Source organism: Malaclemys terrapin, chromosome 14, assembly GCF_027887155.1.
Source record: "Malaclemys terrapin pileata isolate rMalTer1 chromosome 14, rMalTer1.hap1, whole genome shotgun sequence".
Taxonomy (NCBI): Eukaryota; Metazoa; Chordata; order Testudines; family Emydidae; genus Malaclemys; species Malaclemys terrapin.
Window position 1 is genome coordinate 42,571,561 of NC_071518.1, and position 22,988 is coordinate 42,594,548.

A 22,988-nucleotide genomic window follows, 5' to 3' on the forward strand; every position below is an offset into this window, starting at 1 on the left:
TATTCTGTATGTGTGAAACTGATTGTTCCTAAGTGGAGCACTTTGCATTTGTCTTTGTTAAACTTCATCCTGTTTACCTCAGCCCATTTCTCCAATTTGTCCAGATCATTTTGAATTATTACCCTGTCCTGCAAAGCAGTTGCAATCCTTCCCAGTTTGGTATCATCAGCAAACTTAATAAGCGTACTTTCTATGCCAGTCGTTAATGAAGATATTGAACAGAGCCGGTCCCAAAACAGACCCCTGCGGAACCCCACTCGTTATGCCTTTCCAGCAGGATTGGGAACCATTAATAACAACTCTCTGAGTACGGTTATCCAGCCAGTTATGCACCCACCTTATAGTAGCCCCATCTAAATTGTATTTGCCTAGTTTATCGATAAGAATATCATGCGAGACCGTATCAAATGCCTTACTAAAGTCTAGGTATACCACATCCACAGCTTCTCCCTTATCCACAAGGCTCGTTATCCTATCAAAGAAAGCTATCAGATTGGTTTGACACGATTTGTTCTTTACAAATCCATGCTGGCTATTCCCTATCACCTTACCACCTTCCAAGTGTTTGCAGATGATTTCCTTAATTACTTGCTCCATTATCTTCCCTGGCACAGAAGTTTAACTGGTCTGTAGTTTCCTGGGTTGTTTTTATTTCCCTTTTTATAGATGGGCACTATATTTGCCCTTTTCCAGTCTTCTGGAATCTCTCCCGTCTCCCATGATTTTCCAAAGATAATAGCTAGAGACTCAGATACCTCCTCTATTAGCTCCTTGAGTATTCTAGGATGCATTTCATCAGGCCCTGGTGACTTGCAAGCATCTAACTTGTCTAAGTGATTTTTAACTTGTTCTTTTTTTATTTTATCTGCTAAACCTACCCCCTTCCCATTAGCATTCACTAGGTTAGGCATTCCTTCAGACTTCTCGGTGAAGACCGAAACAAAGAAGTCATTAAGCATCTCTGCCATTTCCAAGTTTCATGTTACTGTTTCTCCCACTTCACTGAGCAGTGGGCCTACCCTGTCTTTGGTCTTCCTCTTGCTTCTAATGTATTGATAAAAAGTCTTCTTGTTTCCCTTTATTCCCTTAGCTAGTTTGAGCTCATTGTGTGCCTTTGCCTTTCTAATCTTGCCCCTGCATTCTTGTGTTGTTTGCCTATATTCATCCTTTGTAATCTGTCCTAGTTTCCATTTTTTATATGAGTCCTTTTTATTTTTTAGATCATGCAAGATCTCGTGGTTAAGCCAAGGTGGTCTTTTGCCACATTTTCTATCTTTCCTAACCAGTGGAATGGCTTGCTTTTGGGCCCTTAATAGTGTCCCTTTGAAAAAGTGCCAACTCTCCTCAGTTGTTTTTCCCCTCAGTCTTGATTTCCATGGGACCTTACCTATCAGCTCTCTGAGCTTACCAAAATCCACCTTCCTGAAATCCATTGTCTCTATTTTGCTGTTCTCCCTTCTACCCTTCCTTAGAATTTCAAACTCTATGATTTCATGATCACTTTCACCCAAGCTGCCTTCTACTTTCAAATTCTCAACAAGTTCCTCCCTATTTGTTAAAATCAAGTCTAGAACAGCTTCCCCCCTAGTAGCTTTTTCAACCTTCTGAAATAAAAAGTTGTCTGCAATGCAGTCCAAGAATTTGTTGGATAGTCTGTGCCCCGCTGTGTTATTTTCCCAACATATATTTGGATAGTTGAAGTCCCCCATCACTACCAAATCTTGGGCTTTGGATGATTTTGTTAGTTGTTTAAAAAAAGCCTCATCCACCTCTTCCACCTGGTTAGGTGGCCTGTAGTAGACTCCTAGCATGACATCACCCTTGTTTTTTACCCCTTTTAGCCTAACCCAGAAACTCTCAACACTTCCATCTCCTATGTCCATCTCCACCTCAGTCCAAGTGTGTATATTTTTAATATATAAGGCAACACCTCCTCCCTTTTTCCGCTGTCTATCCTTCCTGAGCAAGCTGTAGCCATCCACACCAACATTCCAATCATGTGTATTATCCCACCAAGTTTCAGTGATGCCAACAACGTCATAGTTGTATTTATTTATTAGCACTTCCAGTTCTTCCTGCTTATTCCCCATACTTCTCACATTTGTATATAGGCATCTAAGATACTGGTTCAATCTTGCCTCCCAGTTTTGCCCAGACCCTCCTTTCTCTCTGCCATTATAGCCCACACTCCCTCTTGTTTCCGACCCATCTCCCAGATCTCCATGTTCCCCACTTACCTGTGGGCTTTGCTCACCTGTCCCCGTCGAACCTAGTTTAAAGCCCTCCTCACTAGGTTAGCCAGTCTGTGTCCAAATAGGGTCTTTCCCCTCCTCGAAAGGTGAACGCCATCTCTGCCTAGCAGTCCCTCCTCGAATAGCATCCTGTGGTCAAGGAAGCCAAAGCCCTCCTTGCAACACCATCTTCGAAGCCAGGCATTCACCTCCATGATGCATCTGTCTCTACCCGGGCCTCTACCTTTGACAGGAAGAATCAAAGAGAATACCACCTGCGAGCCAAACTCCTTCACTCGTACTCCCAGAGCCCTGTAGTCACTCTTGATCTGCTCAGTGTCACACCACGCAGTATCATTTGTGCCCACATGGATGAGTAGCATGGGGTAGTAGTCAGAGGGCTGGATAATCTTCGACAATGCCTCCGTAACATTTCAGATACGGGCCCCTGGCAAGCAGCATACCTCCTGAGATGAAATGTCAGAGCGACAGATGGGCGCCTCCATCCCCCTCAGCAGAGAGTCTCCGACCACCATTACCCTACATTTCCTATTCGCAGTGGGGGCAGCAGACCTCCCAGCCTTAGGGGTACGAGGCTTCTCCTCCTTTACTGTCGGGGGTGATTCCTTCTCTCGTGTATCAAGAAAATCATAACGCTTACCTATTACCATGGTGGGAGGGTTTGGAGCAGGGGTGGAGCACTGCCTGCTGCCAGAAGTAACCAGCTGCCAGTGTCCACCCTGAGCCATCTCCTCTTCCACCAGTGGTGTATAAGCAGTCCTGTGTACCAGCTGTGACCCCAAAAGACCGGATCAGTCCTCCAAACTGAACCAGACCCACATCCCTCCCCAGACCGAACCCCCTGAACTAGACCAGACCCGCATCCCTCCCCAGACCAAACTCAACCAGGACCACATGTCACCCCAGGGGCAATGGCACGGGGGGGTTGGGGCAGGGGACACTGCATCTCCCCCAGAGGCCTTGATCCTATCTGCTGTGGCGATTAAGAGCTGAGTTGATTTATGGAAAGGCTTGGTATGCTCTAGATAAAAAACCAAGGCCCTTTGGACGTCCAGCACGCAAAGACGACTCTCTTCACTGGTCTTGTGCGGTTTGGGACAGAACACCGGGAGGAAGATGTCCTGGTTCATATGGAAGGTAGATACCACCTTCCGGATGGGGCCGCAGCTGAACCTTGTCCTTGAAGAAGACCGTGTATGGCAGTTCTAAAGTTAAGGCTTTAATCTCAGAGACTCATTTCATCGATGTCACCGCCACCGGGAAAGTGACCTTCCATGACAGGTGGGAAAGGGAACTGGAGCCCAGGTGCTCAAAGGGTGGGCCTGTGAGCATACAGACTACCAAGTTAAGATCCCACTGTGGGACAGAGTCTCTCAAAGCCTCTCAAGAATCTGACCATCATATCATGAGAAAACACTGTCTGGCCCTGGATCGGTGGGTGAAAAGCAGAGATGGCTGCAAGATGTACTCTAATGAAAAAGAGTGTGCCATGCATCGGAGAGGGAGTCCTTGCCCAGACCTTGCTTAGAAAAAAAAAAAAATAGATGACATTTCCCTGTTTTGCCTGGTGGCAAAGAGGTCCAGTTGGGGAGTTCCCCACCTCTGGAAGATCATGCAGGCTACCTCTGAGTGGTGCGACCACTCATGTTGAGAGGAGAAGTCCCTGATGAGGTGATCCGCTAGCGTGTTCTTGACGCAAGGGAGGTGACAAACTTCCAGGTGGATTTCGTGGCTGATGCAGAAGTCCCAGAGACGGAGTGCCTCTTGGCAGAGAGCTGATGAGCATGCTCCCCCTTGCCTGTTGATGTAGAAAATCAAGGATGCGTTGTCCATCAGGACACTCACCAACTTGCCCGACAGGTGCGGTAGGAAGACTCCACAAGCCAAGAGGACCGCTCTGAGTTCTTTGACGTTTATGTGTAATGTCATCTCCTCTGAGGACCACATACCTGAGTCTGGAGATTGCCGAGGTGTGCACCCCAGCCAATGTCCAAGGTGTCCAATACCAACTCAATGGAGTGGGGGGGGGGGGGGGTGTCAAATGGAACTCCCTCTAGGACCGTCCTGCAATTGGTCCACCATTGCAGTGAAGCATCATCAGGGGGATGGTAACAATCTTTTCCAGGTGGTCCTTGGACTGAGAATAGACCGTCGCCATCCATTGCTGCTGGGGCCGCATCCGGAGCCTGGCATGGCGGACAACGTCTGTGCGCACTGCCATATGGCCCAGCAGATGCAGAAAAACCCTGGCCATAGTTAGGTGGAACATGGAGACTTCCGCAATGAGGTCCGCCAATGTCGGGAATCTTTCTAGTGTCAGGAACGCTCTGGCGCAGGTCGAGTCGAGCACCGCTCCGATGAACTCTATCCTTGATTATATACAACTATATTACAGGTTTTGTAAAGTTCGCAAGAACGGAGAACAAAACAATGCTAGCTGAAGCAGCAGACGTTCCAGCACTGTCATTGGCGGCAAGAAGGAACTGAGGGTGGGGGGAGCTGGCGGCGCCCCTTATACTGCGGCATGTGCGCGCCACTCCAGAGGGCACCAGAGCCGGATACTGCTGAAGGAAAAACATCTGGCACTGGTGCAAGTCGCGAGCACACACACCTAATATGGAATGGACATGAGTGAGCACTGGAAGAAGAAGCAAGCGATATGAGCATTCTGGCTAACCGTCACAGGGAGTAAGAAGGAACTGAAGTGGCGGTGCATTGGTAGGGCCCTATATTCAGCACCATTAAGGCACGACCCCAGGGGGCACCCGGACAAACCTGATGGGTACCGCTAGGGGAAAAACCTTCTGACTGCCGTACACGCAGCACACGCACAATTGGAATTGATATGAGCAAACACTCGAAGAAGAAGGATCATTCCAGGCAACCATCCCAGGTGATAAGAAGGAACTGAGAGGATGAGGGTCCAGCAGCACCCCTTATATCTGGCTCTAGAGCTGGTCCTACAGATACCACTGAGGGAAATATCTTCAACAACTCTGCATGTGGCACTCATACACCTAGCCTGGAATGGACATGAGCAAACATTCAAAGAAGAACTTATCCATTTTCAATGTAATTTGCTCTCACATTGTAAAAATATATTCCACTTCCATCCATCAAAGACATCTCAGTCATCTGACGGACATCACTTCTGATATAGTAAGATGAGGCTCTGAAACAAACCCTTGTATCAGAAGCCCGGTATGAGGCCTGAACTAAAATAATGATCATGACATAAAGCAAAGTTAAACTGTGAGCCAGAGGCAGGCCCTGCTCACAGAAGCTGGCAAGGAAAGGGATGATGTTGCAAAAATACACATACCTAAAAGGTAACAGAACACTTGGATACTTTCATACTCCACACAGATAACAAGGAACAGGCTGACCCATCCTAAAGATGGGCAAAAGGATAATATGATGGATAGAGTTGTTTTGTTCGAATCAACATGTATAAGGTGAGGGGTGGCACCTTACTGCGTAGAGGGGTTGTACATTGCTACTGCACCTCAAAACGTCAGGAGTGATGTGCAATTTGTTTGTACCCGTGTATAAGAATACATCCCTGGGGCAGTGGAGTGTCCCGCCACTGACTGACTGAGCTGTGTCCATATTCGTAGTATGTCCTGTAGAGTCTGCTGGAAACTATTACTGTGCTTCGTTTGACAATAAACCTGGCCGGGTGCCTTCGTACCTTATCGGAGTCTGTGGTCATTGGGAGTTCTCTCAGGGAGCCAGCGATCTGCAGAGCCGGGGCAGCACACAGAGGGAACACATGCACATAGCCGACTGTTATCAACATTGAACAGAGCAGAGTATCACACCAGTGGCATCTGACTCCACCCATCAAAGACATCTCACAGACATCACTTCTGCTTTGCTGTTGCAAAGCACTGAGATTTTTTCCGTTGACGCTTATCCAATTTAATAATAATAAAAATTAATGGAGATATCCCATCTGCTAGAACGGGAAGGGACCTTGACAGGTCATCGAGTTCAGCCCCCTGCCTTCACTAGCAGGACCAAGTACTTATTTTGCCCCAGATCCCCAAGTGGCCCCCTCAAGGACTGAACTCACAACCCTGGGTTTAGCAGGCCAATTTGAGTATTGCTGCATTGTTCATGCATCATGGAATATGTTGTATAAACAGAAATACTAAATTTGTCAGTTTTAATCATTAGGCAATACAGATGTGCAGTGAAATTTTTTTTTTTTTTCATATTTTGTGGACCCCCTGTACAGTCAATAAGGAACCACTTTGAGAACCATTACTGTAGTTGGACATGCTCATGTTCCATCTCTGGACAAGGCAGTAGAGAAGGAACTGAGGAAAGAATCATAGAATATCAGGGTTGAAAGGGACCTCAGGAGGTTATCTAGTCCAACCCCCTGCTCAAAGCAGGGCCAATCCCCAACTAAATCATCCCAGCCAGGGCTTTGTCAAGCCTGACCTTAAAAACCTCTAAGGAAAGCTATTCCACCACCTCCCTCATTCCAGTGCTTCACCACCCTCCTAGTGAAAAAGTTTTTCCTAATATCCAACCTAAACCTCCCCATCTGCAACTTGAGACCATTACTCCTTATTCTGTCATCTGCTACCACTGAAAACAGTCTAGATCCATCCTCTTTGGAATCCCCTTTCAGGTAGTTGAAAGCAGCTATCAAATCCCCCCTCATTCTTCTCTGCTGCAGACTAAACAATCCCAGTTCCCTCGGCCTCTCCTCATAAGTCATGTGCTCCAGCCCCCTCATCATTTTTGTTGACCTCCGCTGGACTCTTTCCAATTTTTCCACAGCCTTCTTGTAATGTGGGGCCCAAAATTGGACACAGTACTCCAGATGAAGCTTCACCAATGTTAAATAGAGGGGAATGATCAGGTCCTCGATCTACTGGCAATGCCCCTACTTACACAGCCCCAAATGCCGTTAGCCTTCTTGGCAACAAGGGCACACTGTAGACTCATATCCAGCTTCTCATAGACTGTAACCCCTAGGTCCTTTTCTGCAGAACTGCTACCTAGCCACTCAGTCCCTAGTCTGTAGCAGTGTATGGGATTCTTCCGTCCTAAGTGCAGGACTCTGCACTTGTCCTTGTTGAACCTCATCAGATTTCTTTTGGCCCAATCCTCTAATTTGTCTAGTTCCCTCTGTATCCTATCCCTACCCTCCAGTGTATCTATCACTCCTCCCAGTTTAGTGTCATCTGCAAACTTGCTGAGGGTGCAGTCCATGCCATCCTCCAGATCATTAATGAAGATATTGAACAAAACCGGCCCCAGGACCAACCCTTGGGGCACTCCGCTTGATACCGGCTGCCAACTAGACATGGAGCCATTGATCACTACCCATTGAGCCTGACCATCTAGCCAGCTTTCTATCCACCTTATAGTCCATTCATCCAGCCCATACTTCTTTAACTTGGCGGCAAGAATACTGTGGGAGACCGTATCAAAAGCTTTGCTAAAGTCAAGGAATAACACATCCACTGCTTTCCCCTCATCCACAGAGCCAGTTATCTCATCATAGAAGGCAATTAGATTAGTCAGACAGTTAGGTTAGTTTGACTGTATACCCCTGAATAGTCTCAGTGTCTGCCACGAGAAAGCATAGGGCGTACGCATGGGCTCAACAGATACTGCTAGCTGAAAATCTCCAATCCAGGGCTTGAGAGGTGCATGTGCACCTGAAGTGGAGAACCCATAGGGCTACTACTCAAAGAAGAAGCATTCTATTCTGGCTGAGCAGACTACATTGCATCCTTGCACATACCGACTTAGCCACAGCAATCCATTGTCTCATGAGCTCAGGCGCAATTATTGCAATACCCAGAGTCTACCAAAATGCCTGCTGGTGCAAATGCAGCAATTCTCTTGCTGATTACACGAGCAGATAGGATCACACTGCATCAGAGTTGCAACAGCAGAACTGGCTGCCTGTCAAATGGCAGGGGATTACCACATCCAGGTCTTCAGCTTTAAAGCTCTCCCTGGGCAGGGAACACCATCTCAGAAATTGCTCATTCCACCACAGTCACAACTTCCTGAGGGATGGTGAAACTCCCAGTGGGCAGGGTGAAACTAGTGTGGGTGGGACATGGAGCCTTTCCAGCAGCCAGCCAGTTACTGGAAAACTCCCTGCCACAGAATCTAAGGATGGCTGCAATTCAGAGCATTTTCAGGACAAATTGCAAGCACCAGCTCCGATTCAGCCTCCACACCGGATAAGAACATCCTAACAAAAATCCCTTCCTTCACCCACTATTGGAATGAGTGCTGTTAGGGTTACCTCCCCACTCTAAACTCCAGGGTACAGATATGGGGACATAAGAACATAAGATAGGGTTACCATCTGTCCGCATTTCCCCAGACATGTCTGGCTTTTGTGTCTCTAAATAGCCGTCCAGGAGGAATTGGTAACAAGGTTAAAATGTTGGGCGGGGGGGTTCTCCTTCGCCTCCCTCCCTTCCATGCAGAGTGCGGCTGTTGATTGGGCGGCTGGGCCAATTGAGCCGCTCCCATTGGCCTCCAGGAGCCAGAGCCCTCCCCTGCTCCCCCCTCCCTCTGTCTGCAGCCCTGTGTAACACAACCGACCCACCGGGCAGCGTGTTTTGCCTACACGTGGAGCCAGAATGGTAAGGGGAGTCCAGGGGGGCAGTCAGACAGCGGGGGAGTGTTGGATAGGTCCCCGGCCTCCACCTGCCACCCCCCTTCACGTGTCCCCCTCATGAGCCCCCCCTCCCTGCCTGCCTCTCCCTTTCCTGCTTGTACTGCCAGAGCCAGCAGCAACTGCTGTCTGCTGCCCCCGGGTCCTAGCATCCCCCATCCACTAATGGGTGGATTGGGGATGCTAGGACAGGCTGCCCTTACCCTGCCCCAAGCAGCAAAAAAACAAAAAAGTGCCGCCCCCCCCGAACCTCCGGCCGAGCGCCGCGCCACCCCCCCCAGCGCCGCCCCCCTGACGAGCGCCGTGCCGCTGGAACACACACCCCCAGCGCCACGCCCCGCCACGCCCCGCACCGCCCCCCCACCGAGCGCCGCACTGCCAGAGCCCCCCCCCGAGTGCCATGCCGCCGGAGCTTGCCCCCCCACCGAGCGCCGCCAGAACCCCTGCCCGCGCGCCGAGCGCCGTGCCGCCGGAGCCTGCCCCCGCCGAGCGCCACCGGAACCCCCCCAGCACCGCGCCCGCACCGGAGCATCCTAACTATCCATGATGACTCCAAGATCTTTTTCCTGACTTGTTGTAGCTAAATTAGCCCCCATCATATTGTATGTATAGTTGGGGTTATTTTTTCCAATGTGCATTACTTTATATTTATCCACATTAAATTTCATTTGCCATTTTGTTGCCCGATCACTTAGTTTTGTGAGATCTTTTTGAAGTTTGTCACAGTCTGCTTTGGTCCTAACTATCTTGAGCAGTTTAGTATCACTGCAAACTTTGCCACTTCACTGTTTACCCCTTTCGCCAGATCATTTATGAATAAGTTGAATAAAATTGGTCTGAGGACTGACCCTCGGGGAACACCACTAGTTACCCCTCTCCATTCTGAGAATTTACCATTAATTCCTACCCTTTGTTCCCTGTCTTTTAACCAGTTCTCAATCCCTGAGAGGACCTTCCCTTTTATCCCATGACAGCTTAATTTACGTAAGAGCCTTTGGTGAGGGACCTTGTTAAAGGCTTTCTGGACCTGCATGAATGACCCCCTAAGCTTATTTCTACCAGCTTAGGTTAAAATTTTCCTATGGCACAAATTCCTTCCTTGCCTTGGTATCGCTGCCACCACCAAATGATTTAAACAAACATTTAGGGAGGGGCATTTGGAGCCCTACCTCCCCCAAAATATCCCCCCGAGCACCTACACCCCCTTTCCTGTGGAGGCTAGAGAATAATATCCTAACCAATTGGTTACAAAGTGAGCACAGATCGAACCTCCTGGGTCTTTAGGACACTGAAAAACCAATCAGGTTCTTAAAAGAAGTTTGTTTAAAAAATCATAAAAGAAACACCTCTGTAAAATCAGGATGGAAGATAACTTTACAGAGTAACAAAAAGATTCCAAACACAGAGGATTTCCCCTCTAGGCAAAACTTTAAAGTTACAAAAATGGGAATAAACTTCCCTCTTAGCACAGGGAAAATTCACAAGCTAGAACAAAAGATAATCTAACGTATTTTCTTGCTATTACTTACTATTTCTGTAATATTAGATGCTTAGTTCAGATATGGCTTAGGGAGATGTATTTTCCCTGCCCTGGCTCCTCGCTAACCCGGAGAGAACAAAGGAACATGAAAACAAAAAACCTTCCCCCACAGATTTGAAAGTATCTACTCCCCTTATTGGTCCTTTTGGTCAGGTGCCCACCAGGTTATCTGAGCTTCTTAACCCTTACAGGTAAAGGAGGGATTAACCATTTACAAGGTAGGGAGGGATTTTATGCTACCCTTAGCTGTATGTTTGTAACAAGTGCAAACAAGGAAGAACAAGCACAGAAATGAGGAATGAAATGAATGGTCTAACTATCCCGCACCAGCCTTGACATAGCAAAGGGAAGCACATAATAAGCTAACATTGATGCTGTTCTCTTTCTTATGATCATGTGGTTTCACAGTGCAAACATGGCTGGCCTGATTTTCCAAAGAAAGAAATCCACAGCTCCTGGACCCAGTTGCATCATTATTTGTGCCTGCAATTACTGTGATTGCATGTGGGCTAAACTCCATTACTGTCTGTGCCTGCAATTACCATGACTCAGAGTGGAAATTGGTTAGCTGGCCAGTTATGTATCTATCTGCCCATTTGCACACATAGCTAAATTATTCAAATGCATAGTTGTTGTAAGTGCACACAAAGGTGCACATATAGTCTGACATACAGCCAGAAATCCATGAAAATCAGACCACATGTGTCATTATCATGAACACTTTTGACAAAGCAATCACTGTATAGCTGACCTCTCAGTCCTCATACTCAAAGGAAAGCTGCACAATACATTCAAAAGACAAGCCTGGGAGCTTACATTCATAACTTAGCTAGACACTAAAAATCATGGACTGAATAGACAAAAGAACATAAGAACGGCCAAACTGGGTCAGACCAAAGGTCCATCTAGCGCAGTATCCTGTCTTCCAACAAAGGCCAATGCCAGGTGCCCCAGAGGGAATGAATAGACAGGTAATCATCAAGTGATCCATCCCTTATTGCCCATTCCCAGCTTCTGGTAAAACCAAGGCTAGGGACACCATTCCTCTCCATCCTGGCTAATTGCCAGTGATGGAACTAGCCTCCATTAACTTATCTAGTTCTTTTTTGAACCCTGTTATAGTCTTGGCCTTCACAATATCCTCTGGTCCTTGTTGACTGTGCATTGTGTGAAAAAATACTTCCTTTTGTTTGTTTTAAACCTGCTGCCTATTAATTTAATTTGGTGACCCCTAGTTCATGTGTTATGAGAAGGAGTAAATAACATTTCCTTATTTACTTTCTCCACACCAGTCATGATTTTATAGACCTCTATCATATCCCCCCTTAGTCGCCTCTTTTCCAAGCTGAAAAGTTCCAGTCTTATTCATCTCTCCTCAGATGGAAGCCGTTCCATACCCCTAAACATTTTGTTGCCCTTTTCTGAACCTTTTCCAAATCCAATATATCTTTTTTAAGATGGGGTGACCATAACAGCATGCAGTATTCAAGATGTGGGCATACCATGGATTTATATAGAGACAATATGATATTTTCTGTTTTATTATCTATCCCTTTCTTAATGATTCCCAACATTCTGTTTGCTTTTTTGACTGCCACTGCACATTGAGTGGAGTCACTAGATTTATGGCTTATTACAACAATCTATAACCCATTAACCTACCCTCACCACCCATCACTTGCCAGGTGTTTATGGGCCCCTTCATTTTGAATGGTCCCTTGAAATCTGTGTTAACTACTTATGCTAAACAATCTGTTCCACCTTGTACTTAGCTGTGACACTCTGTGTATGTCTACACAGCAGCTAAAAACCCACGGCTGGCTCAGGTCAGCTCATTCAGGCTTGTGGGCCTCGGCTGCGGGGCTGTAAAATTCCTATGTAGACATACAGGTTTGGACTGGAGCAGTGGCAGATTAGCCACTGGACCGATGGGTCCTTTGCCCAGGGGCCCCAGAAAAATGGGTGCCCCTGCACCCGAACTCCACTCCCCAGCAAGATCGCCAGGCGGGCAGGGTGGGGGAACCCAGAAAGAATGGAGACTAGGGATCTTACAGTGACATATGACCATGTCACATGATACTGGAATCCATCTTAATCCATGTACTTTACCATTGATGAGGCGGGGGTGGGGATAAGCACAGACAAAAGATTCCCGCCTTGTGCCAACACTAAAAAAAGGGGTGGAGCAGGACAAAGGGTGTGGCCAGTCATGAGAAAACCCCTGCTTAGCACCTGAAACGTCTGCTGGATCTCACAAAGACTGTACAAGGGGAATGGATTGGGCCCACACTAGGAAGGAGTCTAGTCTGTAAAAGAAGCTTATTGGAACATCTTTGAGGATGAGATATTACCTGTAATCAAATCTCAGAGGGGTAGCCATGTTAGTCTGGATCTGTAAAAAGCAACAAAGAGTTCTGTGGCATGTTATAGACTAACAGATGTATTGGAGCATAAGCCTTCATGGGTGAATACCCACTTCGTCAGACGCATGCAATGGAAATTTCCAGAGGCAGGTATAAATATGCAGGCAAGAATCAGTCTGGAGATAACGAGGTTAATTCAATGAGGGAGGATGATGCCCCATCATCTCTGGAATTGGCACTCTCACTGAAGGACTATCAGGATATGTGGACTCTCTACTCAGATCCTACGCCACCAACACTCCCAGCTATCTCCGTGACACCACTGATTTCCTGAGAAAAACTACAATGCATTGGTGATCTTCCAGAAAACACTATCCTAGCCACCATGGATATGGAGGCTCTACACAAACATCCCACACAAAGATGGAATACAAGCTGTCAGAAACAGTATCCCTGATGATGCCACAGCACAACTGGTTGCTGAGCTCTGTGACTTTATCCTCATGCACAATTATTTCAAATTTAGTGACAATATATACCTCCAGACCAGTGGCACCGCTATGGGCACTCACATGGCCCCACAATATGCCAACATTTTTATGATTGACATGGAACAACACTTCCTTAGCTCTTATTCACTCACTCCCCTTCTCTACCTACGCTACATTGACATCTTCATCATCTGAACCCATGGGAAGGAGACTCTGGAAGAATTCCACCACAATTTCAACAGCTTCCACCCCTTGACCAATCTACACAGGAGGTCCACTTCCTAGACACCACAGTACAAATAAGTGACAGTCACGTTAACACCACCTTATACCGAAAACCCACCGACCACTATGCCTACCTTCATGCCTCCAGCTACCACCCCGGACACACCACACGATCCATCATCTACAGCCAAGCGCTGAGGTACAACCGCATTTGCTTCAAGCCCTTAGACGGAAACCAACACCTACAAGATCTTCACCAAGAATTCTCAAAACTACGATACCTGCACAAGGAAATAAGGAAACAAATCAACAGAGCCAGACGTGTACCCAGAAGCCTGCTGCTGCAAGACAAGCCCAAGAAAGAAACCAACCCATGCAACAAACCTCCATGCCAACTCTGCCCACATATCTACACCAGCAACACCATCACAGGACCTAACCAGATCAGCTACAACATCACCGGTTCATTCACCTGCACGTCCACCAATGTTATATATGCCACCATGTGCCAGCAATGCCCCTCTGCAATGTACATCGGCCAAACTGGACAGTCCCTACGTAAAAGGATAAATGGACACAAGTCAGATATTAGGAATGGCAATATATAAAAACCTGTAGGAGAACACTTCAACCTCCCTGGACACACAATAGCAGATGTAAATGTAGTCATCTTACAGCAAAAAAACTTCAGTACCAGACTCCAAAGAGAAACTGCTGAGCTTCAGTTCATTTGCAAATTTGACACCATCATATCAGGATTAAACAAAGACTGTGAATGGCTGGCCAACTACAAAAGTAGTTTCTCCTCCCTCGGTGTCCGCACCTCAACTGCTAGCAGAGGACCTCTCCCTCTCCGATTGAACTAACCTTGTTATCTCCAGACTGATTCTTGCCAGCATATTTATACCTGCCTCTGGAAATTTCCATTACATGTGTCTGACGAAGTGGGTATTCACCCACAAAAGCTTATGCTCCAATACTTCTGTTAGTCTATAAGGTGCCACAGGACTCTTTGTTGCTTTTTACCTGTAATCAGTTTCTTAATGTATTAGGCTTAGACTTGCATGTTTTGTTTTATTCTGTTTTGTGACTTACTTTGGTCTGGCTGTTATGACTAGAAACCTCTTAAATCCTACTTTTATACTTAATAAAATCACTTTTGTTTATTACTCATAGATTCATAGACTTTAAGGTCAGAAAGGACCATTATGATCATCTAGTCTGACCTCCTGCACAACGCAGGCCACAGAATCTCACCCACCCACTCCTGTAACAAACTCCCAATCTATGCCTGAGTTATTGAAGTCCTCAAATAGTGGTTTAAAGACCTCAAGGTGCAGAGAATCCTCCTGCAAGTGACCTGAGGCCCACGCTGCAGAGGAAACCGAAAAACCTCCAGGGCCTCTGCCAATCTGCCCTGTAGGAAAATTTCTTCCCAACCCCAAATATGGCGATCAGTTAAACCCTGAACATGTGGGTAAGACTCACCAGCCAGCACCCAGGAAAGAATTCTCTGTAGTAACTCAGATCCCACCCCATCTCACATCCCATCACAGACCATTGGGCATATTTACCTGCTAATAATCAAAGATCAATTAATTGCCAAAATTAGACTATCCCATCATACCATCCCTTCCATAAACTTATCAAGCTTAGTCTTGAAGCCAGATAGGTCTTTTGCCTCTACTGCTCCCCTTGGAAGGCTGTTCTAGAACTTCACTCCTCTAATGGTTAGAAACCTTTGTCTAATTTATTGATAAACCCAGAGTAAATGATTAATACCTAGGGGAGCAAACAGCTGTGCATATCTCTCTATCAGCGATACAGAGGGTGAACAATTTCTGAATTTGCCCTGCATAAGCTTTATACAGAGTAAAACGTATTTATTTGGGGTTTGGATCCCATTAGGAACTGGGTGTCTGGGTGCTGGCGTCTAGACATCTAACCTGCTGAGCTGTTTTTAGTTAAAGTCTGCAGCTTTGGGGGCATGGCCCAGACCCTGGGTCTGTGTTGCAGCACAACAAGGCAGGGTTCTGGAGTCCCAAACTGGCAGGGGAAATGGGCTGAGAGGTAATTTCAGCACATCAGGTGACAGTCTCAAAGGGATCTCTGTGACCGAACCAATCATACCTAGTATTGTTTAATTGGTTTTGCTTTTGTAATCAAGGTGTGAGTAAGGGTGGAGTTATTCAAATCCCTGAACTGCCAACACTATATAACTTTTAATCAAGAGGCTTGACTCTAGATCCAACACTGGTGTTAGGAGGAGCCCAAGCATCATTATTTAAGCTGAGCTGCAGAGGGAGAGCAGATGGCTGGAAGCTGCAGCTCAGCGACGATGGCAAAGTTTAATGTCGGGAGCGTTCTGGTGACTGGATCCAATCGAGGAATCGGCCTGGGACTCGTGAAGCGATTTCTAGAGCTACCAAATCCACCAGAATGGATCTTTGCCACCACCAGGGAGCTGGATGGATCCCAAAGCAAGGTGAGGATGAAATCTGGTCTTTACAGGAAGGTTTGGGCAACTGATGGCCCAGAAACAGCCTGAGAATTGGGTTTCCCTGCAGTACAGGCTGCAAAGATGGGATAAGATAAGGAGCGGGTTCCCTTTAAAAGCATTTGAGAGGCTCAAATGAGAAACCCAGAGCTCACTGTAAAACTCAAACACTAGTTTGAGTCTCAGCTCAGGAATAGAGAGGCAAGATGCTACTAATACTTTAACGAGGGGCTTGTTATAAAATGTTCCACTGTGGCCTGTGATAAACCCCATGCCCTAAAGGTATCTAGAGAGGGCTGACTCCGTCAGAGACAGGACAGAGAAATCACCCAGGCCCCCTACATTTCTACATTTGTTTGCCAGAGGCTGGGAATGGGAGACAGGGGATGGGTCACTTGATGATTACCTGTTCTGTTCATTCCCTCTGGAGCACCTGGCATTTGCCACTGTTGGAAGACAGGACACTGGGCTAGATGGACCTTTGGTTTGACCCAATGTGGCCATTCTTATGTCCTTATGTGGTGGAATTTTGTAACCGGGTCTCTTCTGACACCCCATCCCCACTGCACAAGGCTGCAGAGGAGCCTCTCTGAGGTATCTGGTTCACTCACCCACATGCCACTTGTTGTGGGACAGGGGAGTTCCGGGAATTGGCTGCTCCACGCTCAGTCACCAGCACCTTCCTTGAAGGTTTCACCCAATCCCAGGTACTGCACAGCTGAGGTCAGAGCCAGCCTACACACTGATCATCTTCCAGGATTTTTCTAACCAAGTAAAAATGTTTCTCTTTCCAGGAGGTAATGGAGCTGGCATTGAAGCATCCAAACCTGGTAGTGCTGCAGCTGGGTATGTAGCCAGCTCTGCATCTATTCATTCAGACAGGGGTGGGCTTGGGAGGAAGATGAGGGGCCCAATTCTCCATGGGTGGCACAATGTGGTGCCACACTTGTGCGTGGTTGTGAAGCACTAACAGTTCAGAGTGGAGCATGTCACACCCACTCTGCCCCGCTGTAATGGCTGACCACTAATAGAGTTACTCTTAACTCAAGTGGAAGAGACCCATGATTTTAGTGCTGAAGGTAAAAACCCAGTGCGGGTTCTATGCCTTATCCACTAAGTCTCCATTAAGAGTGCCCGAGGGACTGATATTTCATCTCCTACCAAATCTTGCAATGCCCCCATGGCACCTGTGGCATGTGTCCCTGTGCAACTGCTGCACATTGTTTGCGGTTTCCTAGCCCGCAAATTCCAATAATCTCTCCATGCATGCAGAGCCAGCAGCTGTTTTGTTCTCAGAAGTTCAGCAGCTTGTGCTCTCTCATGGGAACTTTGATTCTTTCTTATGGGTTTCCAGGATCTAAAATAAATGCCACATTAGCTTGAAAGCTGTGGGTTTCTATTTGGATCCAGAAAAAACATGATGATGAGGCTTGTGTTTGTGGTGTGCTTGCTGCTTGTCTGAAATATATCCTGTGCTATGTTTGTTTGTTTGGGGGACCGTGTGCTGAGCCCAGCAGCCTGCTAGGCAAGGCTGAGAGTTTCTTAAGGAGGCTGTGATCCCTAAAGCCTTTTAGCACCCATCAACCCTTAATTAGGGGGCGGAGCTACTCAGGGAGACCAGGGCTTTAAAAAGCCTGCTTCTAAGCGACCAGAGGAGCTAGTGAACAGGAGCAGTTAACAGGGGAGTTTTGCGAGGGAGTTCTCCAGGGGGAGCATGAGCAGGGGCTAGAATTCAACATTCTTTAAACTTAAAAGCCAAAACCACCCCCTTGATATAAACAAAAACAACAACAAAGGAACCAGCTGCATGAGTAAAAAGACAATGCAGGCAGAAGTCCAGCAACAGAGTGGGGGCTACCCAGTTTATTGCACCCAATGCAGCATGTATGATTACCTGCCCTGTGGGCAGGTGGTGTATGTGTGCATTTGGTGCAAGGAGCTCTTGGCCCTCCGAGACCATGTATGGGCTTTGGAGACCAGAGTGGCTGAACTGGAGAAGCTGAGGGAGACAGAGAGGTACACAGATGAGACTTTCTGGGACACAGTAGAACAGACCCACCCCTGGTCTGGCAGCCTCTGTGCTATGGAGGAGGATGAAAGTCCCAGGGAAGGAGAACATCCAACTGGAGCAGAGGGAAACAATCCCATAGTTGGGACCCTCCTTCCAGATGATGTTGTGGTATCCTCTCACACTGAGGATACCTCTCCGAGGGAGGGAACTCCAGGTATTAGAAAGAGACAGGTATTAGTAATGGGTGATTTGATCATTAGAAACATAGAGAGCTGGGTTTGCAATGACCGGGAGAACTGTAGGGTGACTTGCCTGCCTGGTGTGAAGGTTGCAGATCTCTCAAGACATCTAGATAGACTTATATGTGTAGTGCTGGGGAGGAGCCGGTGGTCATGGTACATGTAGGTACCAATGACATAGGGAAGGATTGGAGAGAGGTCCTGGAGGCCAAATTTAGGCTGCTATGTAAGAGATTGAAGTCCAGGGGGGAGGGATAGCTCAGTGGTTTGAACATTAGCCTGCTAAACTCAGGGTTGTAAGTTCAGCCCTTGAGGGGGCCACTTGGGGATCCAGGGCAAAGTCAGTATTTGGTCCTGCTAGTGAAGGCAGGGGGCTGGACTCAATGACCTTTCAAGGTCCCTTCCAGTTCCAGGATATGGGATATCTCCATTAATTAATGGTAATATTCACTGAGATGCTGCCAGTTAGACAGGCAGAACTGCAGGGTCTCAATGTGTGGATGAGATGAGGGTGTAGGGAGGAGGGGTTTAGGTTTATTAGGAACTGGGGAAACTTTTGGGAAAGGAGGAGCCTATACAAGAAGGATGGGCTCCACCTAAACCAAAATGGAACCGGATTGCTGGCACTTAACATTAAAAAGGTCGTAAAGCAGTTTTTAAACTAAGGGCTGGGGAAAAGCCGACAGGTGCAGAGAAGAACATGGTTTGGACATCCCTTAGGGGAGGATCTATTAATAGAGAATCTCTATGTCCTAGTGGAGACGAGAGGATGAAAAACGATAAAATACAGGCAGGGTTTGATCAGAAACAATCAAATAAAAAAGAGTCCCATTCAATTACATTGTGTAATGGCAGACAGATAGAAGGGTACACGTTTTTAAAGTACTTATATAACAATGCTAGAAGTCTAAATAATAAAATGGGTGAACTAGAGTGCCTTGTATTAAATGAGAATATTGATATAATAGGCATGTAAGGGTCCCTCGCTCTCCCGCTCGGAGGGAAGCCACTCCGGCTGGCTCCAGAGTCTGCAGGACCAGAGTCTGCAGGGTAGCCGGGAGCCCACAATAGGGCTGGGCGATCAACTGTCACTACAAGGCTTCAGCCTGGGCTGGGGTAGCTCAAGTAGTCCACAAATAACCAGTCTTTAAAGGCGGGCCGTGGCCTGGGTGGAACCCAGGCAGCCAGTGAGCAAACAGTGTTTAGAGGGCTGGCGTTAACCTGGGCAGGGCTCTCCAGGTGAGTGATAAGGGAGCTCCCATCCTGGGATAGAGCCTCCTTGCACTGTGTGGGTGGTCAACCACCAGGGGTGGGGCGGCAAGGGGACGCAGGCCCACCCTACTCCACCGCGTCCCAGCCCAGGGCCCTGGCAGGGGCAGGATTGGCTGCCCCTGTGTCGGCGGGGATCCGGCTGCAACACGCCGACTAAGCCACGCCGGGCTCTGCAGCCGGCTGCTCCATGGCTGGCCCTGGGCTACTTCCTGCCTCCCCAGGGTTTGGTACCTGCGGCCTCCAGGCCTCTTCCAGCTCCTCAGAGTAAATCGCAGCGGGTACTCTGGGCCAGACCTCGTCCGTGCCTGGGGATTGGGAACAGCCAAGTGCAGGCTCCTCTTGGGGCCTCTGGAGAACAGGCCGAGCGTCCTCCTCCGTTGCAGGCGCTCCCCCAGCTGTGGTGCAGGGCCGGCCTTTTATACTTCCGGCCACGCCCCGGTCCTTCCAGTCAGGGGGGCAGGGCGATCTAGGCTCTGTCCTCCAAGGGGCGTGTAGGGGTCCCTTGCTCTCCCACTCGGAGGGAGGCCACTCAGCCTCACCACAAGGCATCACAGAAACTTGGTGGAATGAGGATAATCAATGGGATACAGTAATACCAGGATACAAAATATATCGGATGGACAGAACAGGTCGGACTGGTGAGGGAGTGGCATTATATGTGAAAGAAAGCGTAGAATCAAATGAAATAAAAATCATAAATGAATCAAACTGTACCATAGAATCGCTATGGATAGAAATTCCATGCTCTAATAATAAGAATATAGGGGTAGGATATATTACCAACCATCTGACCAGGATGGTGATAGTGACTGTGAAATCTCAGGGAGATTAGAGAGGCTATTAAAATAAAAAATGCAATAATAATAATGGGGATTTCAGTTATCCCCATATTGACTGGGTACATGTCACCTCACGATGGGATGCAGAGATAAAGTTTCTTGACACCTTAAGAAACTGCTTCTTGGAGCAGCTGGTCCTGGAACCCACTAGAGGAGAGGCAATTCTTGATTTAGTCCCAAGTGTAGCCCAGAATCTGGTCCAAGAGATGAATAGAGCTGACCTGCTTGGCAATAGTGATCATAATATAATTAAATTTAATATCCTTGTGGCAGGAAAAATACCACAGTGGCCCAATACTGTAGCATTTAATTTCAGAAAGGGGAACTACACAAAAATTAGGAGATTAGTTAAACAGAAATTCAAAGTTACAGCGCCAAAAGTGAAATCTCTGCAAGCTGCATGGAAACTTTTTAAAGACACCATAATAGAGGCTCAATTTAAATGTACACCCCAAATTAAAAAACATAGTAAGAGAACCAAAAAAGAGCCACCATGGCTAAACAACAAAGTAAAAGAAGCAGTGAGAGGTAAAAAGGCATCCTTTAAAAAGTGGAAGTTAAATCCTAGGAGGAAAATAGAAAGGAGCATAAACACTGGCAAATGAAGTGTAAAAATACAATTAGGAAGGCCAAAAAAGAATTTGAGGAACAGTTAGCCAAACACTCAAAAAGTAATAGCAAAACATTTTTAAGTATATCAGAAGCAGGAAGCCTGCTAAACAACCAGTGGGGCTGCTGGACAATCGAGGTGCTAAAGGAGTATTCAAGGATGATAAGACCATTGCTGAGAAACTAAATGAATTCTTTGCATTGGTCTTCACAGCTGAGGATGTGAGGGAGATTCCCAAACCTGAGCCATTCTTTTTAGGTGACAGATCTGAGGAACTGTCCCAGATTGAGGTGTCATTAGAGGAGGTTTTGGAACAAACTGATAAATTAAACAGCAATAAGTCACCAGGACCAGGTAGTAGTCACCCAAGAGTTCTGAAGGAACTCAAATGTGAAATTGCAGAACTAACAAATGTAGTCTGTAACCTATCATTTAAATTAGCTGTCCTCCAGTCATCTGGTACAGAAGCTGATGTGACACCAATTTTTAAAAAAGGGCTCCAGAGGTCATCCCAGCAATTACAGGCCTGTAAGCCTGACTTCAGTACCAGGCAAACTGGTTGAAACTATAATAAAGAACAATATTGTCAGACATATAGATGAACATAATTTGTTGAGGAAGAATCAACATGGTTTTAGTAAAGGGAAATCATGCCTCACCAATCTACTAGAATACTTTGAGGGGGTCAACAAGCATGTGGACCAAGGGGATCCAGTGGATATAGTGTACTTAGATTTTCAGAAAGCCTTTGATAAGGTCCCTCACCAAAGGTTGTTACGTAAAGTAAGCTTCCACGGGATAAGAGGGAAGGTGCTCTCCTGGATTCAGTTCAAAGAGATTAAGCATATTTTTTTACAAATTTCAAGGGATTTCCTCCTGCCCCTGGAATCAGAGGCAGCGTGGGAGAGTTCCCAGATGGGCTTGAGGGAGATGCAAGCGAGTTAGCGAGGCTGCTTTCATTCGCCCACCGAAGACAGGGTCAACAGCTAAATGGGCTGGTAGAGCTGATAGACAGGGCAGAGCTGCTATAGGAAGGATGTTTCTGAATCCCCTGTGCTGTCTGTAGATGTCACAGATCCAAACAGCATAAAGGCAGCTATGCAGAGAGTGGAGGAGCATGTGAAAGGACATGGACTGAATCTCCTGATAAACAACGCTGGCATACTATGGGTGACCACCATGGAGAATGAGAACATTGAGACCATGGAAACTGTATACCTAACTAACACAGTTGGGCCCCTGCTGGTGAGCCAGGTAAGAACACACCTGACATCCAGGAAACTCCTCTGACACTGAGCAAAGACTGCCCTGGAACGAGCTGAGACTCTTGGCTCGGGCAAATTTTTGACTCATTTTTCAAAAACAAGGTGACCTGCATTTTCAGACTCAAGAGAGGCTCTCTAACATCACCTAACACTGGCCTCCAGCAGGATTTGAACCTTGAGCACCAAAGCACAGTCTTCTACCACTTGGGCTAATGAAATAACTCCACTAGCTGGTCGCAGTAGTAGGTTGTTATCCTCTGGTGCTTCAGTCAGTATAATCACATGTTCTCTTCTGGTTCAAAGGCTGTACCAGAAGGCCATGCAGCCATAAGGGTGAGGGCCAGATTGTGCCCTGCCAAGGAGCCCCTTCCCCATGTGGTTTGAGCATTGGCCTGCTAAACCCAGGCTTGTGAGTTCAATCCTTGAGGGGGCCATTTAGGGATCTGGGGCAAAAATCTGTCAGGGATGGTACTTGGTCCTGCTGTGAAGGCAGGGAACTGGACTCGATGGCCTTTCAAGGTCCCTTCCAGTTCTATGAGATAGGTATATCTCCATATTAAAAAATGCTCCTACCGGAGGCTGGGCACAGGCCCAGACCATGTGTTCTAGGAGTACAAGGATAGTGCAGGGTTAATGCCTGCAGCAGGACTCACCTCTCGGAAGGAGCAGAGCAGGCTCCCTTCAGGGAGAGCACACTCTGACCCATAGAAGGGTTTCCCAGTC

At 47.2% G+C, this 22,988-nt stretch overlaps 1 protein-coding gene across 8 annotated transcripts in view; it reads left to right on the forward strand.

Annotated features, from left to right (window-relative positions):
• The window catches only part of LOC128849020 (C-factor-like), a 58,887-nt gene that overhangs the window by 31,667 nt on the left and 4,232 nt on the right, over positions 1–22,988 (forward strand). For 7 of the 8 annotated variants that reach the window (XM_054049359.1, XM_054049358.1, XM_054049363.1 and 4 more), the window contains 3 exons: positions 15,778–16,017; positions 16,824–16,875; positions 22,067–22,254. In XM_054049359.1, coding sequence (XP_053905334.1) covers positions 15,844–16,017; positions 16,824–16,875; positions 22,067–22,254 — 414 coding nt within the window. In that variant the 5' untranslated portion in view covers positions 15,778–15,843. The remainder of the gene's footprint in view (positions 1–15,777; positions 16,018–16,823; positions 16,876–22,066; positions 22,255–22,988) is intronic. The other variant, XM_054049365.1, reaches the window with a different exon arrangement.